This window comes from Erythrolamprus reginae, chromosome 2 (assembly GCF_031021105.1).
Source record: "Erythrolamprus reginae isolate rEryReg1 chromosome 2, rEryReg1.hap1, whole genome shotgun sequence".
In the NCBI taxonomy this organism is placed as follows: domain Eukaryota; kingdom Metazoa; phylum Chordata; class Lepidosauria; order Squamata; family Dipsadidae; genus Erythrolamprus; species Erythrolamprus reginae.
The window spans coordinates 335,005,990-335,026,040 of NC_091951.1; the positions used below are offsets into that span (position 1 = coordinate 335,005,990).

Below are 20,051 nucleotides of genomic sequence, written 5' to 3' on the forward strand. Positions count from 1 at the left end.
CTGGAACGTAACCCTCGCAACGAGCGGGGGATCACTGTATTTACTTCTGCATCTCTACTTCGCGGAAATTCGACTTTCGCGGGCGATCTCGGAACGCATCCCCCGTGAAAATTGAGGGAACACTGTAATTGCTAATCCTGACAAGGGTGTCAAATGAGTGGCCTATGGGCCAGATGCGTCACGCGCAGGCCATGCCCTCTCCAGCTCCATGAAGGGAAAATAATGTCATGATACTTTGACGCAAGTTTGACCCCTGTGATTTAGGGTGAAACTGATTAGTCTCTTGACAGTTTCGGGCAGTAGTGCAAGCCAGCTGAGTGCGCTAATTAACTAATTAAAGTCACAGAGCTGAGCTTGTTAACTAGCAAGCAAATTAGGGGGAAACATAACTTGTTTTAGAGTAATTTTTCCTCTCTATGTGAGCCTGGATGGTGGAATTCTGCAAAGCGAGAAAAGAAAAAGGAAATATAAAAAATATGGTTTATGGAAACAACCAAGCCACTGTCTGCCGATTCTGGAATTAACACCCGCTGAGATGGTTATCTCTGTGCAAATTCATTGAATGTGAGAATTCAGAGGTTGCAGTTAGGCTGAAAGCAAAAACCAGTTGGATGTCTTCATTTGATGATAAGAGCCTCGGTGGTGCAGTGGTTAGAGTGCAGTACTACAAGCTACTTCTGCTGATCACCGGCTGCCAGCAGTTTGGCAGATCGAATCTCAGTAGGGTCAAGTTTGACTCAGCCTTCCATCCTTCCAAGGTCGCTAACGACGTCCCAGTTTGTTGGGGGTAATATGCTTACAATATGTAAACTGCTTAGAGAGGACTATAAAGCCCTGTAAAGCAGTATGTAAATCTAAATCAGTGGTTCTCAACCTTTCTAATGCCGCAACCCCCTTAATACAATTCCTCATCCCCCAACCATAGGTCTGGCACCAATTCTCCCAACAGAGCTTTAAGCTGATTGGCAGGAAGGTTAGAGGGACACCCCCACTGTAAACGCCTGATTGGTAGGATTGTAAAAATATGTTCCAAGGCGCCAGAATAGAAGCTTTAGTTCCTAACACTAGGGGAAATTTGCCTTTTCCCATGGTCTTAGGCGACCCCTGTGAAATGGCTGCTCGACCCCCAAAGGGGTCCCGGCCCCCAGGTTGAGAACCACTGGTCTAAATGTTATTGCTATGATACCAAACAAAGGAAAGTCCACCACTATTTTCATAACTGGTTTTTAGAAACAGAAACATAGAAGACTGACGGCAGAAAAAGACCTCATGGTCCATCTAGTCTGCCCTTATACTACAGTGATACCTTGTCTTACAAACTTAATTGGTTCCGGGATGAGGTTCTTAAGGTGAAAGGTTTGTAAGACGAAACAATGTTTCCCATAGGAATCAATGGAAAAGAGATTAATGCGTGCAAGCCCAAAATTCACCCCTTTTGCCAGCCGAAGCACCCGTTTTTGCACTGCTGGGATTCCCCTGAGGCTCCCCTCCATGGGAAACCCCACCTCCGGACTTACCGGTATGTGTTTTTGCAATGCTGCAGGGGAATCCCAGCAGCGCAAAAACAGGTGCTTCACTGGCAACGGAAGTCCAGAGGCGGGGCATCCCAGCAGCGGCGGTGGTTTTGTAAGGTGAAAATAGTTTGTAAGAAGAGACAAAAAAATCGTAAACCCCGGGTTTGTATCTCGAAAAGTTTGTATGACGAGGCGTTTGTAAGACGAGGTATCACTGTATTTCCTTTATTTTATGTTACAATGGATATATGTTCATCCCAGGCATGTTTAAATTCAGTTACTGGGGATTTACCAACCATGTCTGCTGGAAGTTTGTTCCAAGGATCTACTACTGTTTCAGTAAAATAATACTATCAAACTGCTCTTAATTTTTAAAAAGGCTTTCTCTGACCTTCAATTACCACCTGTCTTCTTGTAACATTAGTCCATTACTCCACTTTCTGGGACAAGAGTCAGTAGTCTTTGATCTTTGTGTGATATTTTAAAAAGTTTTTTTCTCAAATACTATTTCTCCGCAGGCTTTTCTCTCTCTCGCAGCTAACCATGCCCAGCTCCTTCAGCCTCTCTTCATAAGAGAGTAAATACTCAAGCTGTTTGATGACTTTTCTACAGACCACAACTTGAAAGTTCATATATGAGCAATTCTTCAAATAGTAGACTTCCCACAATTCCTTGGTTTTATTCCAGTACCTGCTTAAAGCACATTTAATTGAGTCAGGTGGGCTTGGCACATCATGCCAAAATACCAAGACTGCATTATGTTCTCAGTCAAAAAATAATCCAGTGTCATATTAAAATATTTTTCACATGGGTCTCGAGAGAAATTGTTCATTCGTGCCAGTTTGTAAAAGTCCAAGAACTCAAAATATTTTTGAAACTCAATGCTTTTTGGAAAATGGACCATGTCTGCATATTTGCTCACATCTGCTATTAAGTCCAAAGTGGCACAGGAGCTGGAAAATATTATGCAATTCAGAATTTGTCCTTTTTATAGTGCAGAGCAAGACAGTTCTCAAAGGTTTTGTAATTTTTCATCATCTTGTCTTTCATCTCGGGAATCTTAGGACCTCTTGGTTTCACGTTTGGCTCATTCCCTGCTTTTAAAGAAATTATAAAAATGGAACATTTTGTTTGGAACCTATCAAAATATGGTCAAACAGATAACAGGAATACCACAAGATTTCCTTTTTTGTTTTTAAGGAATACGTCAAAATGTGGAACTGACCAATTGTCCATTCAAGGTTCGCTGGCACCATTTATTTATTTTTTGCTCTCGCAAAATTTTCTGTGATACCATTGAAATTTACACATAAGCAACAAGCTTTCCAGCAGATCTTATTTGTGCAATTTATTTATTTGTCTCCCATCTCAATCCTCATGGATTCTGAGTTGGGTGAAATTCGACAGGTTCTGGAGAGGAAATTTTGAGTTGTTCAGAGAACCGGCAAATACCACCTCTAGCTGGCCCCAGAGTGGGCAGGGAATGGGGATTTTGCAATATCCTGCCCCCAAAAGTGGGGAGGGAATGGAGATTTTGCAGTATTCTTCCTCTGCCATGCCCACCAAACCACCCCACAGAATTGGTAGGGAAAACTTTTGAGTTTCACCCCTCTTCTGAATAGTTTATGTGTATTAAACGTAGAAGATTGATGGCAGAAAAAGACCTCATGGTCCATCTAGTCCGCCCTTATACTATCTCCTGTATTTTATCTTAGGGTGGATATGTTTATACCAGGCAAGTTTAAATTCAGTTACTGTGGATTTACCAGCCACGTTTGCTGGAAGTTTGTTCCAAGCATCTATTACTCTTTCAGTAAAATAATATTTTCTCACGTTGCTTCTGATCTTTCCCCCAACTAACCTAAGATTGTGCCCCCTTGTTCTTATGTTCATTTTCCTATTAAAAAGACTTCACTCCTGAACTTTATTTAACCCTTTAACATATTTAAATGTTTCGATCATGTCCCCCCTTTCCCTTCTGTACTCCAGACTATACAGATTGAGTTCATGAAGTCTTTCCTGATAAGAAATTGATCAAATTGAAGGCCGACACACCAAATCAAAAACTTCTGTTTCATAAATGACCTCTGCACGTAGTAAGAAAATCCTGTAATATAGTATAATGTGCTATGTACTGAAAATATTTTAATAAATCCTTAATTATGGTGTCCCTTTAAAAGCAATTTTGCTCTAATTTGAAAATTCCCTTAGACAAAGGTCATATATTAGACGGAAAGCAAAATAAGAGCGGAATTAGCTGAATCAGTGGTGGGATTCATATTTTTAAATTACCAGTTCTGTAAGCGTAGATTGGTGGGTGTGGTAGGCACTGTTCCCTCTAAGCTGCGTGGCTGTTTTCCCCATAGGATGTATTGTAGTTTTACTTATTTTTTTCTGAATTTTTCTGACAGTCCTACCCCCCAAATCAGGTCCTTCCCTAAATATCGATATTTTGAACAGGGAACAAAATTAAGCAATTGCATGAGCCATCAGAATACCTTAGCACACTTCTAAAGTATTTTTTTGTAGTGAAACACCGAAATAAAGAAGAATCGCCTGAAAAATAGTAATCTTGCTTACGATAGTTTTGAACAAACAGAAAATCAGATGCTACCATTTGCGCTCTTTTATCTTCTTTGCATGTACAAAGCATTATTTGCATGCACAGAGGGCAAAAAAACCCAAATGGCAGTGTCTGGTCTGGTGGGTGGAGCCTCACGCTCCCTTGGCGACCAGCTCTCCAACGATTGACAGGCAGGAGCGAACCGGGAGCATTTCACCCCAGGTTCTTAGAACCGGTAGTGCCGGCGGTAGGAAGCTCCACCCACCTGCCCAGGATGCTCCGCCCATCCACCCGAGATTATTATTATTATTATTATTATTATTATTATTATTATTATTATTATTTATTAGATTTGTATGCTGTCCCTCTCTGTAGACTCGGGGCGGCTCACAACAACAATAAAACAATATGCAACAAATCTAATAATTTAAAAATCACTAAAAACCCCTTATTAAAAAACAAAAACATACACACAAACATACCATGCATAAACTGTATAAGCCCGGGGGAGATGTCTCAATTCCCCCATGCCTGATGGCAGAGATGGGTTTTAAGAAGTTTATGAAAGGCAAGAGGGTGGGGGCAATTCTAATCTCCGGGGGGAGCTGGTTCTAGAGGGTCAGGGCCGCCACAGAGAAGGCTCTTCCCCTGGGTCGCACCAGACGACATTGTTTAGTCGACGGGACCCGGAGAAGGCCAACTCTGTGGGACCTAACTGGTCGGTGGGATTCGTGTGGCAGTAGGCGGTCTCGGAGATATTCTAGTCCGGTGCCATGCAGGGCTTTATAGGTCATAACCAACACTTTGAATTGTGACCGGAAATTGATCGGCAACCAATGCAGACTGCGGAGTGTTGGTGTAACATGGGCATACCTTGGGAAGCCCATGATGGCTCTCGCAGCTGCATTCTGCACGATCTGAAGTTTCCGAACACTCTTCAAAGATTGCCCCATGTAGAGAGCATTATAGTAGTCGAACCTTGAGGTGATGAGGACATGAATGAGATACATCTGTGCATGCGCAGGGGTGTTGCGAGTGCGCCTGCGAACTGGTAGTAAAGGGTTTTAGAATTCACTACTGGTCCACATGTGCCTGTCAGTCTATTTCTGCTTTTGTGGTGGGTGAGATTAGAGGTTGGCTACATGTGTGGATGACACTTTTCATTTTATTACTGACTTGACAGATGGATTTCTGTGCCTGGGCAATGAAAATCAATTCCAGGCCTGCAGAATTATGGAAGAGTTAGGTCAAAATAAAGCTGTGGTTTACTTGGGTTCTTAACCTTTTTTTTAAAGTGACATTAAGTATACAGTATTCCCTCGATTTCCGCGGGGGATGCATTCCGAGACCGCCTACGAAAGTCGAATTTCCACGAAGTAGAGATGCGGAAGTAAATACACCATTTTTGGCTATGGACAATATCACAAGCCATCCCGTAACACTTTAAACCCCTAAATGACCATTTCCCATTCCCTTAACAACCATTTACTCACCATTATTACTGGTACTCACCATTGAATAAGACACTTAGTGATCCTGGTATTTATAAACATAATTATTTATTAACAAGAATTATTTTTTTTGTTATTTATTTGCAAAAATTATTAGTTTGGCGATGACTTATGACGTCATTGGGTGGGAAAAACCGTGGTATAGGGAAAAAACCCGCAAAGTATTTTTTAATTAATATTTTTTGAAAAACCGTGGTATAGACTTTTCGCAAAGTTCGAACCCGCGAAAATTGATGGAACACTGTACTCAAATCTCTTCTTCACTTCTCCCCTTTAATTTCTGAAATTGAAGTTATTTTAAGATTTAGACTCTTCTTAAAAAAAAACAAAAAAATAAAAAGCCAGATTCATTTTCCAGATGCATTTTGTTTAAATTGTGGAGTACGTTCTTTCCAGGGTTTTTAATCTTTGGATATTTTTGTCTTGTCTCATCCTCTCCCTTCCCCCCTTCTCTCTCCCTTCCCTTCCCCCATTTTTGGGGTCCAGAGCAAAGAAGATATTTACTTTGTAGTCTTGAATAAAGAGGAAGGTTCTGGCCTGGGATTCAGCGTCGCTGGAGGAATAGACCTGGAACAGAAACCAATCATCGTAAGTGGTGACTGCATCTAAGTAGGTTGCATAGCCAGCTGGAAATCAGATTGAGAACTCTTAAGTCCTGTGTTAGCTGTATGGTGCTATTGTGACCATTGGGTTGCTTCATTCTGCATCCCATCTGCTGATGCTATCAGGGAGGCAAGTGGCTCTGCGTGCCAGATAAACTCTGATGCACACACGTTGGCCAAGATAAGTGTCTCACACGGATCTTGAAGGCTGGAAATCCCTTAACGTTAGCTCCATCCAAGCCTTATCATAGTTCCAGTCGTATGCTATGTATTCCAGGATTCCCAAATTCTACTTGCTCTTTCTACTGCGAACCTGAAAAAAACCCCTCTTTTAAAATGGCTTCAAGAAATTACATTAACTAAACATCTGCGGCTTATATGAACTGCAATTATTCATGTTTTAGTATCGTTAGATTTTTGGCAATATCAAATGGAATCTTACCATGTGGTCCAAATTTATTTATTGAGTTTGCTTCGTTTCGAGGTGGACACCTAGATGATTTTATTTCTTGCTCGGCCACAGCTTTTTGATCCAACTTAGTTATGGGTGAATTTGAATTTATTTTGTTTTTATTTATAGTCCATTCGGGAGTTCAGTGCAACTTGCTTATTATTATTATTTATTTGGTTGGATTTCTATGCGGCCCTTCTCTACAGATTTAGGGCAGCTTACAGCAAAAGGATAAAATGCAATACACTATAATGAGTTCAGTGGTACCTCTACCTAAGAACGCCTCTACTTACGAACTTTTCTAGATAAGAACCGGGTGTTCAAGATTTTTTTGCCTCTTCTCAAGAACCATTTTTCATTTACAAACCCGAGCCTCCGAAACTGTAACTGGAAAAGGCAGGGAGAAATCTCCGTGTAGCCACTCTAGGAATCTCCTGGGAAGAAAGAGGGCTGGAAAAGGCGAGGAGAAGCCTCTGTGGGGCCTCTCTAGGAATCTCTTGGGAGGAAAGAGGGCCGGAAAAGGCGGGGAAAAGCCTCTGTGGGGCCTCTCTAGGAATCTCTTGGGAGGAAAGAGGGCCAGAAAAGGCGGGGAAAAGCCTCTGTGGGGCCTCTCTAGGAATCTCCTGGGAGGAAAGAGGGCCGGAAAAGGTGGGAGAAGCCTCCATGGGGCCTCTCTAGGAATCTCCTGGAAGGAAACAGGGCTGGAAAAGGCGGGGAAAGGCCTCTGTGGGGCCTCTCTAGGAATCTCCTGGGAGGAAAGAGGGCCGGAAAAGGTGGGAGAAGCCTCCATGGGGCCTCTCTAGGAATCTCCTGGAAGGAAACAGGGCCTCCACTGCATGGTTTCCCCAATTGCACGCATTATTTGCTTTTACATTGATTCCTATGGGAAAAAATTGCTGCTTCTTACAAACGTTTCTACTTAAGAACCTGGTCACGGAACGAATTAAGTTCGTAAGTAGAGGTACCACTGTATTAGTATTAGCTTAATATTTCTGAAGTGTTTTTCTGAACGATCTCATGCATTTTACAGAAATTCTTTAATGGTAGGGATGAATTCCTTGAGCCTGAAGGCAAAACCCTTGCTCAAGTTAAGTTCAGTGGTTTGCTGTTGTCTCCTTTTCAATGTTTTACCACTTTCCCTAACAGTCCTGGGACTTCCAGGTGTCTCCCATCCAAACACTAAACAAGTCTAACTCTGTTTAGCAGCTCAAAATCAGCCAAGGTCAGCTAAATGCTGCCACCTGCTGAGACACTAAGACTAAGGATTGTGTCAACGGTGGCTTTGCTTCAGTGCAGCTTTGAATGAAATTTTTTTGAAGATGCGAGATGTTATTTTACTCATTATTTTGGGATTTCCTCCGGTATTTCCCTTTGCTTGGAAGTATATGGAGAAATCTTTAAAACCAGCCTGGAGGCAAACTGCATAAATTTCTGCCCTTGAAATAGGCAAAGGGCATCATTTCTCTGGAGCAAAGAATCTTGTTGTCCCAAAATGCAGCCCCCACTCCTTTTTCCCCCTTTCCACTCAAAATCATCTTCCAAAAAGTGTGTATCAGTCTCTGGAATTTGGCTCAAAATATTACAAGCAGCATCTGTTTTAAACATTTGGAAGCGTTTGGTTCTGAGTTCTGGCTGGCATTCCTAGAGAGTGCTGTATTATCTTTCCATCAACTTCCACAGAGACTTGGCTCCAATGATCACATTCAGCTACATTGCGTCACTATTTGAGAACTGGGCAGGTGGGTTTCACTACTGCTAGTACCCTTTTGGCAAGAGAACACATTCCTTTCCTCTCTGTATTATACCTGGCTTGGAAGCTTCTCCAAGGATAGAATGCTAGCCTAGCCTGGTCCTTGGGTAGCTCCAGAGTCTTCGGAGAGGGGCGGCATACAAATCTAATAAATACAAATACAAATATACAGTTATTTAGTCCGTAGAAGTGCAATGGCTCAGAGGTTAAAGACACTGAACTTGTCTGCTGAAAAGCTGATAGCCTGGGTTCCAGTCCTGAGCACCACACAACAGGGTGTGCTCATGTTTCTTGCCCCATCTAGCAGTTCAAAAATATGCAAATCAGAGGGGGGATTTAGCAGGTTCTGACCAGTTCTGGAGAACCGGTATCGGAAAGTTTGAGTAGTTCGGAGAACCGGTAAATACCACCTCTGACTGACCCTGTCCCCATCTATTCCCTGCCTCCCAAGACCCAGCTGATTGGGTAGAAATGGGGATTTTGCAGTAACCTTCCCTCAGAATGGGGAGAGAATAGAGATTTTACAGTATCCTCCTGGAGTAGGATGGGAATGGAGATTTTACTGTATCCGTTCCCTGCCACGCCCACCAAACCACGCCCAACAAGCCACACCATGCCCACTACACAATGCCTACAGAACCGGTAGTGGGGAAAAAATAAACCCCATCTCTGATGCAAATGCGAGTAGATTAATAGGTACCACTTTGTTATGAAGATAATAGCATTCCATGCATCTTTGGTATACAGTAATACCTCATCTTACGAACTTAATTGGTTCCCAAAGTAGGTTCGTAAGGCGAAAAGTTTGTAAGACGAAACATTGTTTCCCATAGGAAACAATGTAAAAGCGATTAATGCGTGCAAAGGGGGAAAAAATTGCAAAATGGCGCTCCGCTGAGCACCGCCGCCCGTCTTTCACCTTTTCAAACACCCGGGGGGCTTCTCGGCATTCTCCCGAACCCGAACCTGCTGCCCGGCTGTCACCTTCTGAAACGTGGAAACGCCTCCAGGAAGGACGTCTTCGTGACGCCAAAGCTCCGCCCATGGAATTCCCTATTGGGATTCCCCACCTCCTTTCCAGCCTCCAGATCGGCCGAAAACGCCGCTGCTGATCATAAAAACGGCGCTCCGCTGGGCGCCGCCACCTAGCTGTAATCTTCTGAAACAGCCGGCGCTTCTCGGCGGCCTCCGGAACCTGAACCCGAACTTCCGGGTTCGGCGTTCAGGAGAACACCGAGAACCGCCCGGCTGTTTCAGAAGGTGACAGCCGGGCGGTGGCGCTTCTCGGCGGCCTCCTGAACCCGAACCCCAAAAGAAGCCCCCTGGCTGTTTTAAAAGGTGACAGCCGGGCGGCAGCGCCCAGCGGAGCACCATTTTGCGATCTGCGGTGGGTTTGTAAGCCGGAAAAAGTTCGTAAGAAGAGGCAAAAAATTTCCGAACCCTGGGTTCGTATCTCGAGGGGTTCATATCACGAGGTACCACTGTATAAGCATACTGGCCACATGACCCCAGAAGATGTCTTTGGACAATGCTGGCTACCTTATGAAGAAACAGAGATGAGTCCTGTGCCCTAGAGTCAGAAACAACTGGACAGGGAAAACCTTTACCTTTGCCTTTTCTTAACCTGAAATACATTGTCGGTTGGCTCCCAAAAATGATGCTCTAAACTAACAGTACGTTAGAAGTTTTCCACAATAAATGAGGCTGCCAACTGACATTCACTAAATTTATTGGCCTTCATTTTTAATCAGATGATCATCCAACCTTTGCTCTAGGTTGGGTGTTTTATATTTCATAGCAATTAACAAATAAAATGCTACAGCTGGTATTCTTAATAATAGAATTTATTCTATTCTGAGCAGATTCTGTTAAATTGGATATTATCCCACAGTTCTTCTAACAGTTCAAAAGGCACTATTACTGGACTTCTGTTTGTGTGAAGATTTATAGAAACCAGGAGTTCTAGTTTTACCTTGGGCACAAAGCCAGTAGAGTGGCTTTGGGCCAGTCACCGTCTCTCGGCCCTAAGAAGCAGGTAATGGCAAACCACAGAAACTTGCTCAGAAAACTGCAAGGTCTTGTGCAGGAAGTTTTTTTTTAATATTAATGGGCTTTTAATTATTTCTAACATCAGACTACTATTGTACACTGCTTTACTGTTGCTGTTAGCCGCCCCGAGTCTCTGGAGAGGGGCGGCATACAAATCCAATAAGTAAGTAAGTAAGTAAGTAAGTAACTAAGTAGCTAAGTAACTAAGTAAGTAAGTAACTAAGTAAGTAAGTAACTAAGTAAGTAAGTAAGTAAGTAACTAAGTAAGTAAGTAAGTAAGTAACTAAGTAAGTAAGTAAGTAAGTAACTAAGTAAGTAAGTAAGTAACTAAGTAACTAAGTAACTAAGTAACTAAGTAAGTAACTAAGTAACTAAGTAAGTAACTAAGTAAGTAAGTAACTAAGTAAGTAAGTAAGTAACTAAGTAAGTAAGTAAGTAACTAAGTAAGTAAGTAACTAAGTAACTAAGTAACTAAGTAACTAAGTTAGTTGTCAAGAGTCCAGACTGACTCGAAGGCCCAAAGAAACCAATTCGCTAAACTGGGGAAAAGGGAGAACCTTTTAAATCCGCTAACCGTCCTTTGATCCATTGACAGTCTTCATCCTCCTGTGTCTTCTTGAAGGTCCATCGGGTGTTTTCCAAAGGGGTGGCTTCCCAGGAGGGGAAAATTCACCGTGGTGACCTCATTCTCTCTATCAATGGCACTTGTTTGGCCGGTTCTGTCCATGGGGATGTCCTCAACGCGCTCCATCAGGCCAGGCTCCATAAATATGCCGTCGTGGTCATCAAGAAGGAGAAAGAGAGAGGAAGGATGCCCCCTCAGAGCGATGAAACGGCTACTTCCGATAGGCCAACTTTGGTGGCTGCAGCCACGGGAAGTGAAGCAGGTACTGTACAATATGGATTAAGTAGTGTTTGAAATGAATTCGCCAGTAGTGGGTTTGACTTATTTGTTTGTTTGTTTGTTTATTATACAAATATATATTGTAGCATGTTTAATATAATATAAGTATAAAGTAGAAAAGACAAAAAGACATTAGGACAGGAACGGTAGGCACGAAGGTGCACTTATGCACGCCCCTGATCAATATTCCCTCTAATTTTTTTTTGGTGTGGGCGGAAAAGTATAGTGTTTGAGCGGCAGTCCCTTTGGGACTGAGCGGCATAGAAGAATGAATGAATGAATGAATGAATGAATGAATGAATGAATAAGAAAAAAATCCCCTTCTTTTTTATTAAAATAAATTAATAATAAAACAAAACCAAAATCTATTACTATTATTACTATCTTCTCCTCTTTTTCCATCCCTGTCTCCTCCCCCCTTGTGTGTGTGGTGTGTGTGTATGTGTGAGCTATTGGAAATGGTTCAAGAGTTCACACACACACACACACACACACACACACACACACACACACAAACGGCTGTGGGTTTTTCTCTCTGTTATTATTGGGGTGCTTTTTACCATATGCTTTAAATCAAGAGTCATTTCTCTCTCTCTCTTTTTCTCACTTTCTTTCTTTCTCTCTTGTTTTCTTTCTCTCTCTCTCTCTATTGCTTTCTTTCTCTCTCACTCTTTCTTTCTATCTATCTCTCTTTCTTTCTTTCTCTTGTTTTCTCTCTTGCTATCTCTCTCCCCCCTTTCTCTCTCTCTCTCTCTCTCTCTCCGTCAGCGAGGGGGCTGCAAGAGCGCTTTCTCTGAGCGCTTCAGGAACACCTGCCCTGCCTCTACTGCAGCCCCCTTGCTGAAAGTCTGGGATGAAAGTGCTCCCAGCGAGGGGGCTGCGAGAGGGGTGGGGCGGGCATTCCTGAAACGCACGGAGAATACCCTCTCTCGCAGCCCCCTGGCTGGGAGCGCGGATGAGGAGGAGGAAGAGAAGCTGCAGCCACCGCCACAGGAGAAGTCGCGCCCCAAGGCAGGAGGCGGAGGAGGAGGAGAGGGGGTGGATAGGGTGGGCGGGGGGCAGCACCGAGAGGCCAGGGACGCGAGGGGGCTGGAGGCACCGTGGTGAGGCAGGGGCGTCCGTGGCTCCCTTTCCTTCTACTGCCGGCACCTCCCCGCCCTCGCAACCCCCCCCCTTTAGGCTGCCAGGGGGATGGGGAGCGCGTGCCCGTGGAAAAGGGTGTGCGGGGGGGTATTTTGGGGCATGCGCGTGCGCATGGGTGCAGCTTATGGGGAGCAGTGCCCCTGATAGACCTCTTAGAAAAGGGGAGAGGTCTATTGTAGATAATGTAAGGTTGAAGATTTTGGGATTGGGGGGAAAAAACAACAGAGTCCGGTAGTAAATTCCAGGCATTGACCACTCTATTGCTGAAATTGTATTTTCTGCAGTCTAGTTTGGAGCGATTTACATTTAGTTCATCTCTGTTGTGTGCTCTTGTGTTGTTGTTGCTGTTAAAGGTGAAGTAGTCACCAACAGGGAATACGTTGTGATGTATGATTTTAAATCAATTCGGAGGTGGCGTAGTAAATTTTCTAAAGATAGTAATTGAAGTCTGGAGGAGTAAGGTAATTTGTTGCTTGAGGAGGAGTGGAGGACTCTTCTTGTGAAGTATTTCTGGACTCCTTCAATTGTATTAATGTCTGTTATGCAGTGTGGATTCCATACAGGTGAGTACCTTCGCTATCGGTTCGAAACTGTGAACATGAACATGCTTGCACGTGGCGCTTCTGTGCATGCGCAGAATATTCTGCGCATATGTAGATTGTCTGTGACAATGTCCGGATGGGTGGGCACAGCCTACTGCCCAGTATCGTGTCCCTATTGGTGTAGATGACAACACCGCACCGGTAATGAAAATTGAGCTGCATGCGCAGCTTCACATCTTCAGCGCATGTGTGTGTGTGTCCAAGTGAAATTTTGCTTCTGCGCATGGCAGGAAGCAAAATCTCATGGGGACACGCACGCACACGTGAGATTTTGGTCATTTTTTGCTTCTGCGCATGCACGAGATTTCGGTGGTTTTTTGCTTATGCATTTGCATGGAAGCAAAAATATCGCCGGAATCTCTCGTGTCCATGTGGCCCCTTGTGAGATTTTGCTTCCTCTGTATGTGCAGAAGCAAAGTCATGCTCAATGCATGCACGTACATACTGGAGATGCAAAGCTGTGCACACAGCACACCAGTAGTGGCGGGAGCCAGGGTGGCGCAGCAGGCAGAGTGCTGTACTGCAGGCCACTGAAGCTGACTGTAGATCTGAAGGTCAGTGGTTCAAATCTCATCACCGGCTCAAGGTTGACTCTGCCTTCCATCCTTCCGAGGTGGGTAAAATGAGGACCCGGATTGTGGGGGCAATAGCCTAGCTCTGTTTTTAAAAAGTGCTATTGCTAACATGTTGTAAGCCGCCCTGAGTCTAAGGAGAAGGACGGCATAAAAATTGAATAAATAAATAAATAAAATAAACCTGCTCGCGCCGCTGCTGCAACTGGTTTGCCTGAACCGAGATGAACCAGTAGTAACCCACCCTGGAATTCCCCCACACCTCTACTCTCTCAAGAATTCACAGCAGTGGAGGGGAGAGGTGCCCCCATAGGAGTCGTACTCCAGTTATAAATTTTTGAACGGAATAGGTGAAAATATGAAAATACAGTGGTACCTGTACTTAAGAACTTTATTCATTCCGTGACCAGGTTCTTAAGTAGAAAAGCTTGTAAGTAGAAGCAATTTTTCCCATAGGAATCAATGTAAAAGCAAAGAATGTGTGCAAACCCATTAGGAAAGAAATAAAAGCTCAGAATTTGGGTGGGAGGCGGAGGAGGAAGAAGAGGAGGAGGACAGTCGCTGTCGAAGGAAGAAGGTGAGGGGAGGGGAATCAAAACAATTTAAAACTTTAAGGCTTAAAAAAAAAAGAGGGACTCTAAGGCAGCAAGGAGGAGCACACGCCTCCCTCCGTTCGCTCTGGGCTGCCAAAGCCTCCTTAAGCATCACTGAAAGGCTCCTCTGGCAGCCCAGAAAAGCCCGAGATGGCCGGGATTAAAGGGGGAATGTTGGAAACTGGCCAGGCCTTTGTGCCACTCTCAAATTTCCTGGGAAATTTTTCCGGGCTCGGGTTCTTAAGTAGAAAATGGTTCTTAAGTAGAGGCAAAAAAAATCGTATCTAGTTCTTATCTAGAAAAGTTCTTAAGTAGAGGCGTTCTTAAGTAGAGGTACCACTGTACATTCAATTGTTAATTGAAATCGTTCAGTATCCAAATAATCCTTTGTCAAGTAGGAGGATGCTTAAATCTCTCAGGCCAAAGTACAACTTGAACTGCTGGGTTTTTCACGCAGAGCTGTTGGATATCAGACGGTGGCTCTCAGCTTTTGGTTTATAAATCAGATAATGAATACGAACACTTTATTCCCAGAGACGTTGAGATTTATATGCGTTTGTAGAATCCCAGTTCAAGTATTCCAACAGCGTAGCTGAAGCCCCGCAGCCACGGCTAAAAAAGAAGTCTCCAATGGTCTGGTCTCCATTTCAAAGAATAGAAATAACGTAAGGAAGGAAGGACTGCAATATATGATTTATATTTCCCAAATATTTTAAGAACCAGACATGTCTCTGTTGTATTGCCAAGGTCTGTTTTCTGCTCTCTGGGATATGACCTCTTATACGTGGTTAATCTATATATTTTATTTATTTATTTGTTTGTTTGTTTGTTTGTTTGTTTGTTTGTTTATCTATCAGATTTGTATGCCGCCCCTCTCCGCAGACTCGGGGCGGCTAACAGCAATAATAATACAATGTAAACAAATCTAATATTTAAGTTAATTTAAAACCCCAATTTAGAAACCAATCATACAAACTGACATACCATGCATAAATTTTATAAGCCTTAGGGGGAGGGAAAGTCTCAATTCCCCCATGCCTGATGACAGAGGTGGGTTTTAAGGAGCTTACGAAAGGCAAGGAGGGTGGGGGCAACTCTGATATCTGGGGGGAGTTGGTTCCAAAGGGTCGGGGCCGCCACAGAGAAGACTCTTCCCCTGAATCCCACCCAATGACATTGTTTAGTTGACGGGACCCGGAGAAGGCCAACTCTGTGGGACCTAACTGGTCGCTGGGATTCATGCGGCAGAAGGCGGTCCCGGAGATAATCTGGTCCGGTGCCATGAAGGGCTTTATAGGTCATAACCAACACTTTGAATTGTGGAAACTGATCGGCAACCAATGCAGACTGCGGAGTGTTGGAGTGACATGGGCGTATTTAGGAAAGCCCATGATAGCTCTCGCAGCTGCATTCTGCACGATCTGAAGTATTTGATCATAAGAGCGAGTTCTCTGGATTGTTATTATTTTTTTCTCTCGAAAGGTCCAAGCGGAGACCTGAATGGGGCCATTTGCGTTGAACTTTTGAAGACTTCTGCTGGCTTGGGTTTCAGCCTGGATGGTGGGAAAGCTTCAATATCTGGAGACAGACCTTTGCTCATCAAAAGAATTTTTAAAGGTAACTTGGATAGTTTTCTGAAAATTCTGTTTTTTTCCTCTCCTGAAGAAAATCCACTGCTCTCTTTGCAATTTTGATGGCCCCCCCTATAGCGCCTAGTCAGCAGACAAATTTGCTGAACAGCTTTCACAGAATCAAAAAGGAGACCGATCTCCAGTGAAGGGTTGCCTTGAGCGTGGCTTATTGTGTGGGTGTGGCTTGATGGTCATGTGACTGGGTAGGAGTGGCTGGCCGGCCAGGTGGGTGTGGCTTGACATTCATGTGACTGGGAAGGTGGCTTAATGGTCATGTGACTGGGTGGGAGTGGTTTACTGACCAAGATAAGTTTTCAAATAGGTGCTTGGCTCTTTTTCAGTCAATTAAGTCACATGATTTGAATAGCCACAAAAAGGACCAATGATCGACAGCATTATTTGTTGAGGAGCACAGTAACATTTTACAGTTTAAAGACCTGTTGAGGAACAGATGGGGCCCATTCCACATGCACAGAAAGGAAAGGAGAAGAGACAGGGGTGGGCTCCTGCCGGAACGCTAAATAATAATAATAATAATTGTTGTTGTTGTTATTATTATTATTATTATTATTATTATTATTATTATTATTTCTTAGATTTGTATGCCACCCTTCTCCGGAGACTCGGGGCGGCTCACAACAACAATAAAACAATGTCCAACAAATCTAATAATTTAAAAACATTAAAAACCCCTTATTAAAAGCAAACATACACACAAACATACCATGCATAAACTGTATAGGCCTGGGGGAGATGTCTCAATTCCCCCATGCCTGACGGCAGAGGTGGGTTTTAAGGAGTTTACGAAAGGCAAGGAGCGTGGGGGCAGTTCTAATCTTCGGGGGGAGCTGGTTCCAGAGGGTCGGGGCTGTCACAGAGAAGGCTCTTCCCCTGGGTCCTGCCAAACGACATTGTTTAGTCGACGGGACCTGGAGAAGGCCAATTCTGTGGGACCTAACCGGTCGCTGGGATTCGTGCGGCAGAAGGGCTCCACCCAGCCTCTGGTTTCCCCAATAGCACACATTATTTCCTTTTACATTGATTCCTATGGGGAAAATTGCTTCTTCTTACAAACTTTTCTACTTAAGAACCTGGTCACGGAACGTGGTTGGTAAATCCACAGTAACCGAATTTAAACATGCCTGGGATAAACATATATCCATTGCAAGATAAAATACAGGAAATAGTATAAGGGCAGACTAGATGGACCATGAGGTCTTTTTCTGCCGTCAGTCTTCTATGTTTCTATGTTTCTATGTAAGTAGAGGTACCACTGTATATTTTCTAACCTTTCTAACAATCTGCACTTTGATATTTCTGCCGACAGGTGGTGCTGCTGAACAAGCTGGAAACCTGGAAGCGGGTGATGAAATTCTTGCAATTGGAGGGAAATCCTTGATTGGACTCATGCACTACGATGCATGGAACACCATCAAGTCCGTCCCAGAGGGGCCCATTCACCTCCTGATTAGGAAGCATCGGCCACCAGAATGACGGAGTCCAGCTTCCCTTCTGAGCACAACCTTACCGGTTTTGTTTGCCAGGATCTGGAATGGTAGCATCTGGGATTTGGAATTCTACTAGGTCAGAATGGTTTAATCAGCCGAGAAGCATCAAGATACATTTTTGCGAGACTGATGTCGAGTGTCAATGTGATCAGGCAGCTATTCCACGTTTGAGGCCTCCTTAGAGGGCCTACAGACACAGTTTGGTTCTCGCAATTGCAATTGACCACGGAGAAAAGATAAACAAGCCAGAACTTAGCAGGAACGCAAGTTATCACAGTGGCTGCTGGCTGCACTGAAACTTTGGATCGTAGGCACAACAGTTCATAAAAGCTGAGATATCTCCAAGGGAATTCCCTAAGCCCTGTAGCTGACCTAAGCAAGGAACTGATTTAAATGTGTTTTTGTTTTGCAGGTGTTGTCTTTCTTTCCACCCTCACTGAAGGTGCCATAATTTCTTCCTCCTTGCTGAATTCTTACTCAGTCTTTGCCACGTGCACCCAGAAGCAATGCTTTGTGCTTATGGTCTTCAGTACAACCCAGGGCGTGCAGGAACATAGGATACAAAAAGGCTACGAAGGAGTGGGTGCAAAAATGCCACACAGCCTAAATAGCTAATACCAACTATACAAATCCAGAGCAATAGTGGGTTGGGATGGGATGGGAAGAAATCCCTGCATTTTATAAATTAAATCGGTGGCTTTCTGTGTCTTTTGCTTTCAATGCCAAAGACGGCACAATAAAATATTTTGCATTGGTTCTATGGAAATTCGGTAGAATACAGGGGGTAAAGAAAAAAGAAAGAAAAAAAGGATTGTTTTTGGTTTCTTCTTTTCACAACGAAGAGTTTGGGAATCTTATTTTTCATCACATGGGGTGATCGGTTCCAGCATTTGTAACTCACTGAAGATGAAGCTCTGGGCATCTCCAACTGAATGGTCTTGGATATTAGAACCTGCAGACCTGGAAAAGGATTTTGCCAAAGATCCAGAAGAGCTGTTGCCAACTCAAACAACAAATGCTTAGCTTAGAAGTACCAGTGGCCTAACAATGAAAGACAGCTTCATATATTGATCTAGAAGCCACTGGCCCCCAAAGGACACCTCAGGTTTAGCCATGAACTCATTTTCATGGTCCTTCTTAAACTCTTAAAGCTCAAAGAGAAGTATTTGCCGTAAATTTTGTAAACTGATAACTATTTATTGGGAAACATACTATGTATTAGGAAACCTGAGTGTCTTTTAAAACGTCTGAATGATTTGAATGTGTCTGTCTGAAATTTTTACATTTTGTAACTCAAACTGAGTGATGAAATTGTCCAATATGGATGACTGCAAGGATTTTCTAGATAATACCAGGTAGTTTTGACTTCAGCTGCTTTTGTGGATCCAGCATGCTTTTAGTTAAAAAAAATATATGAAAATGTCTGGGTGGGGAAAAAATATGTGTTTTCTATTGTGGAGGTAAGAATTTTTTTTGAAGACTTGGGGAATGCTAATGAAAATGTCTCAACTGTCAACATTAAATCACCAAATCTGGATGTGACACTATATGCACATTAGAGATAGATACAGGGAAAAATATAATTAGAAACAAATGTTGTGTTTCTAGGACAGTTTAGTAGGAATATAATGTTCAGTGTTTATCATTCAAAATCACAGTTATTGGCCTCTAGAATTTAAATTAGAAGAATTTTAGAAAAATTGGTCTAGTGTCTCCCTAATGTCGAGGGAGATACACATTGTTAAAATAAGGCAGTAAACCAAGATTGCATTTTTAAAGAAATGTACTGTTGATTTGCCTAAAATTGCATTCAGTACTTTTGAGATGAATTGGAAGGAACAATTGATTTAGACTGTTTTAGTCATGAAAGTAAAGTCTGTTTTAGCTGTGCTCTATTCCTGATTACTACATACTGCACATGTATCCATTTTATTTTATTTCATTGCAATGATATCAAATCATTTGTTGTCACCCACAAATTATAAATCCTGGCCTGAAAATGTGGGTTTTCTAGATTTCAATTCTACATGGCAATAACTTCCAATTCTATTCTAAAATGTTGGTTTTAGCAGTTTTTTTGTGCCTCTGTGGTAGCAATTTCTTAAATAGACTGTTCAAGATTCTGTGTGATTGCACGTATTCCCTCTAGATTGTGGAAAATGTGGATGTTAGTTCACCATCACAAAATGAACAAAAATTACTTTTAGACGCACACTTCATCACAGTATCACATGCACTACTTCTGAATACTCCTCACATAGTTAAAGCACATGCCTGACAAATCATTTTAGTAGGGAACTTATTTTAGACAGAGAGCTAAATGTAAAGGCGGTTGGCCTGGTTTGGTTTGATTTTGTTTTGTTTTAAAATAAACCAGGATGGTGGATGGTCGGAAAGAGGCAGGTATGAGCACAAAGCGGTATGATAATCCTTAAATAAATTGGAGGGTGGGGGGTTAGTTGTCAAGGAAATGATAAATAGTGGAAATTAATTAAATATATATCTTGTTCCTGTTGCCTTAAATCCCTATGTCAGTTTCAAACCCTCAATTCCAGATTTTGAACACCAAAATGAGATTTATATTTATGACCCTACGCTGAGCCCTATCACCTTTGTGGCGAGTGGATTTATTTTGTATATTTGTTTGAAGCCACATAT

General features: G+C 42.9%; 1 protein-coding gene across 5 annotated transcripts in view; it reads left to right on the top strand.

The window, feature by feature from the left end:
• PDZD2 (PDZ domain containing 2) overlaps nucleotides 1-19,720 on the top strand; it is a 458,739-nt gene extending 439,019 nt beyond the window's left edge. For all 5 annotated transcript variants that reach the window (XM_070743494.1, XM_070743493.1, XM_070743496.1 and 2 more), the window contains 4 exons: nucleotides 6,075-6,176; nucleotides 11,063-11,327; nucleotides 15,737-15,871; nucleotides 17,213-19,720. In XM_070743494.1, the coding sequence (XP_070599595.1) occupies nucleotides 6,075-6,176; nucleotides 11,063-11,327; nucleotides 15,737-15,871; nucleotides 17,213-17,379 (669 nt within the window). In that variant the 3' untranslated portion in view covers nucleotides 17,380-19,720. The remainder of the gene's footprint in view (nucleotides 1-6,074; nucleotides 6,177-11,062; nucleotides 11,328-15,736; nucleotides 15,872-17,212) is intronic.
• The last annotated feature ends 331 nt before the right edge of the window (nucleotides 19,721-20,051 follow it).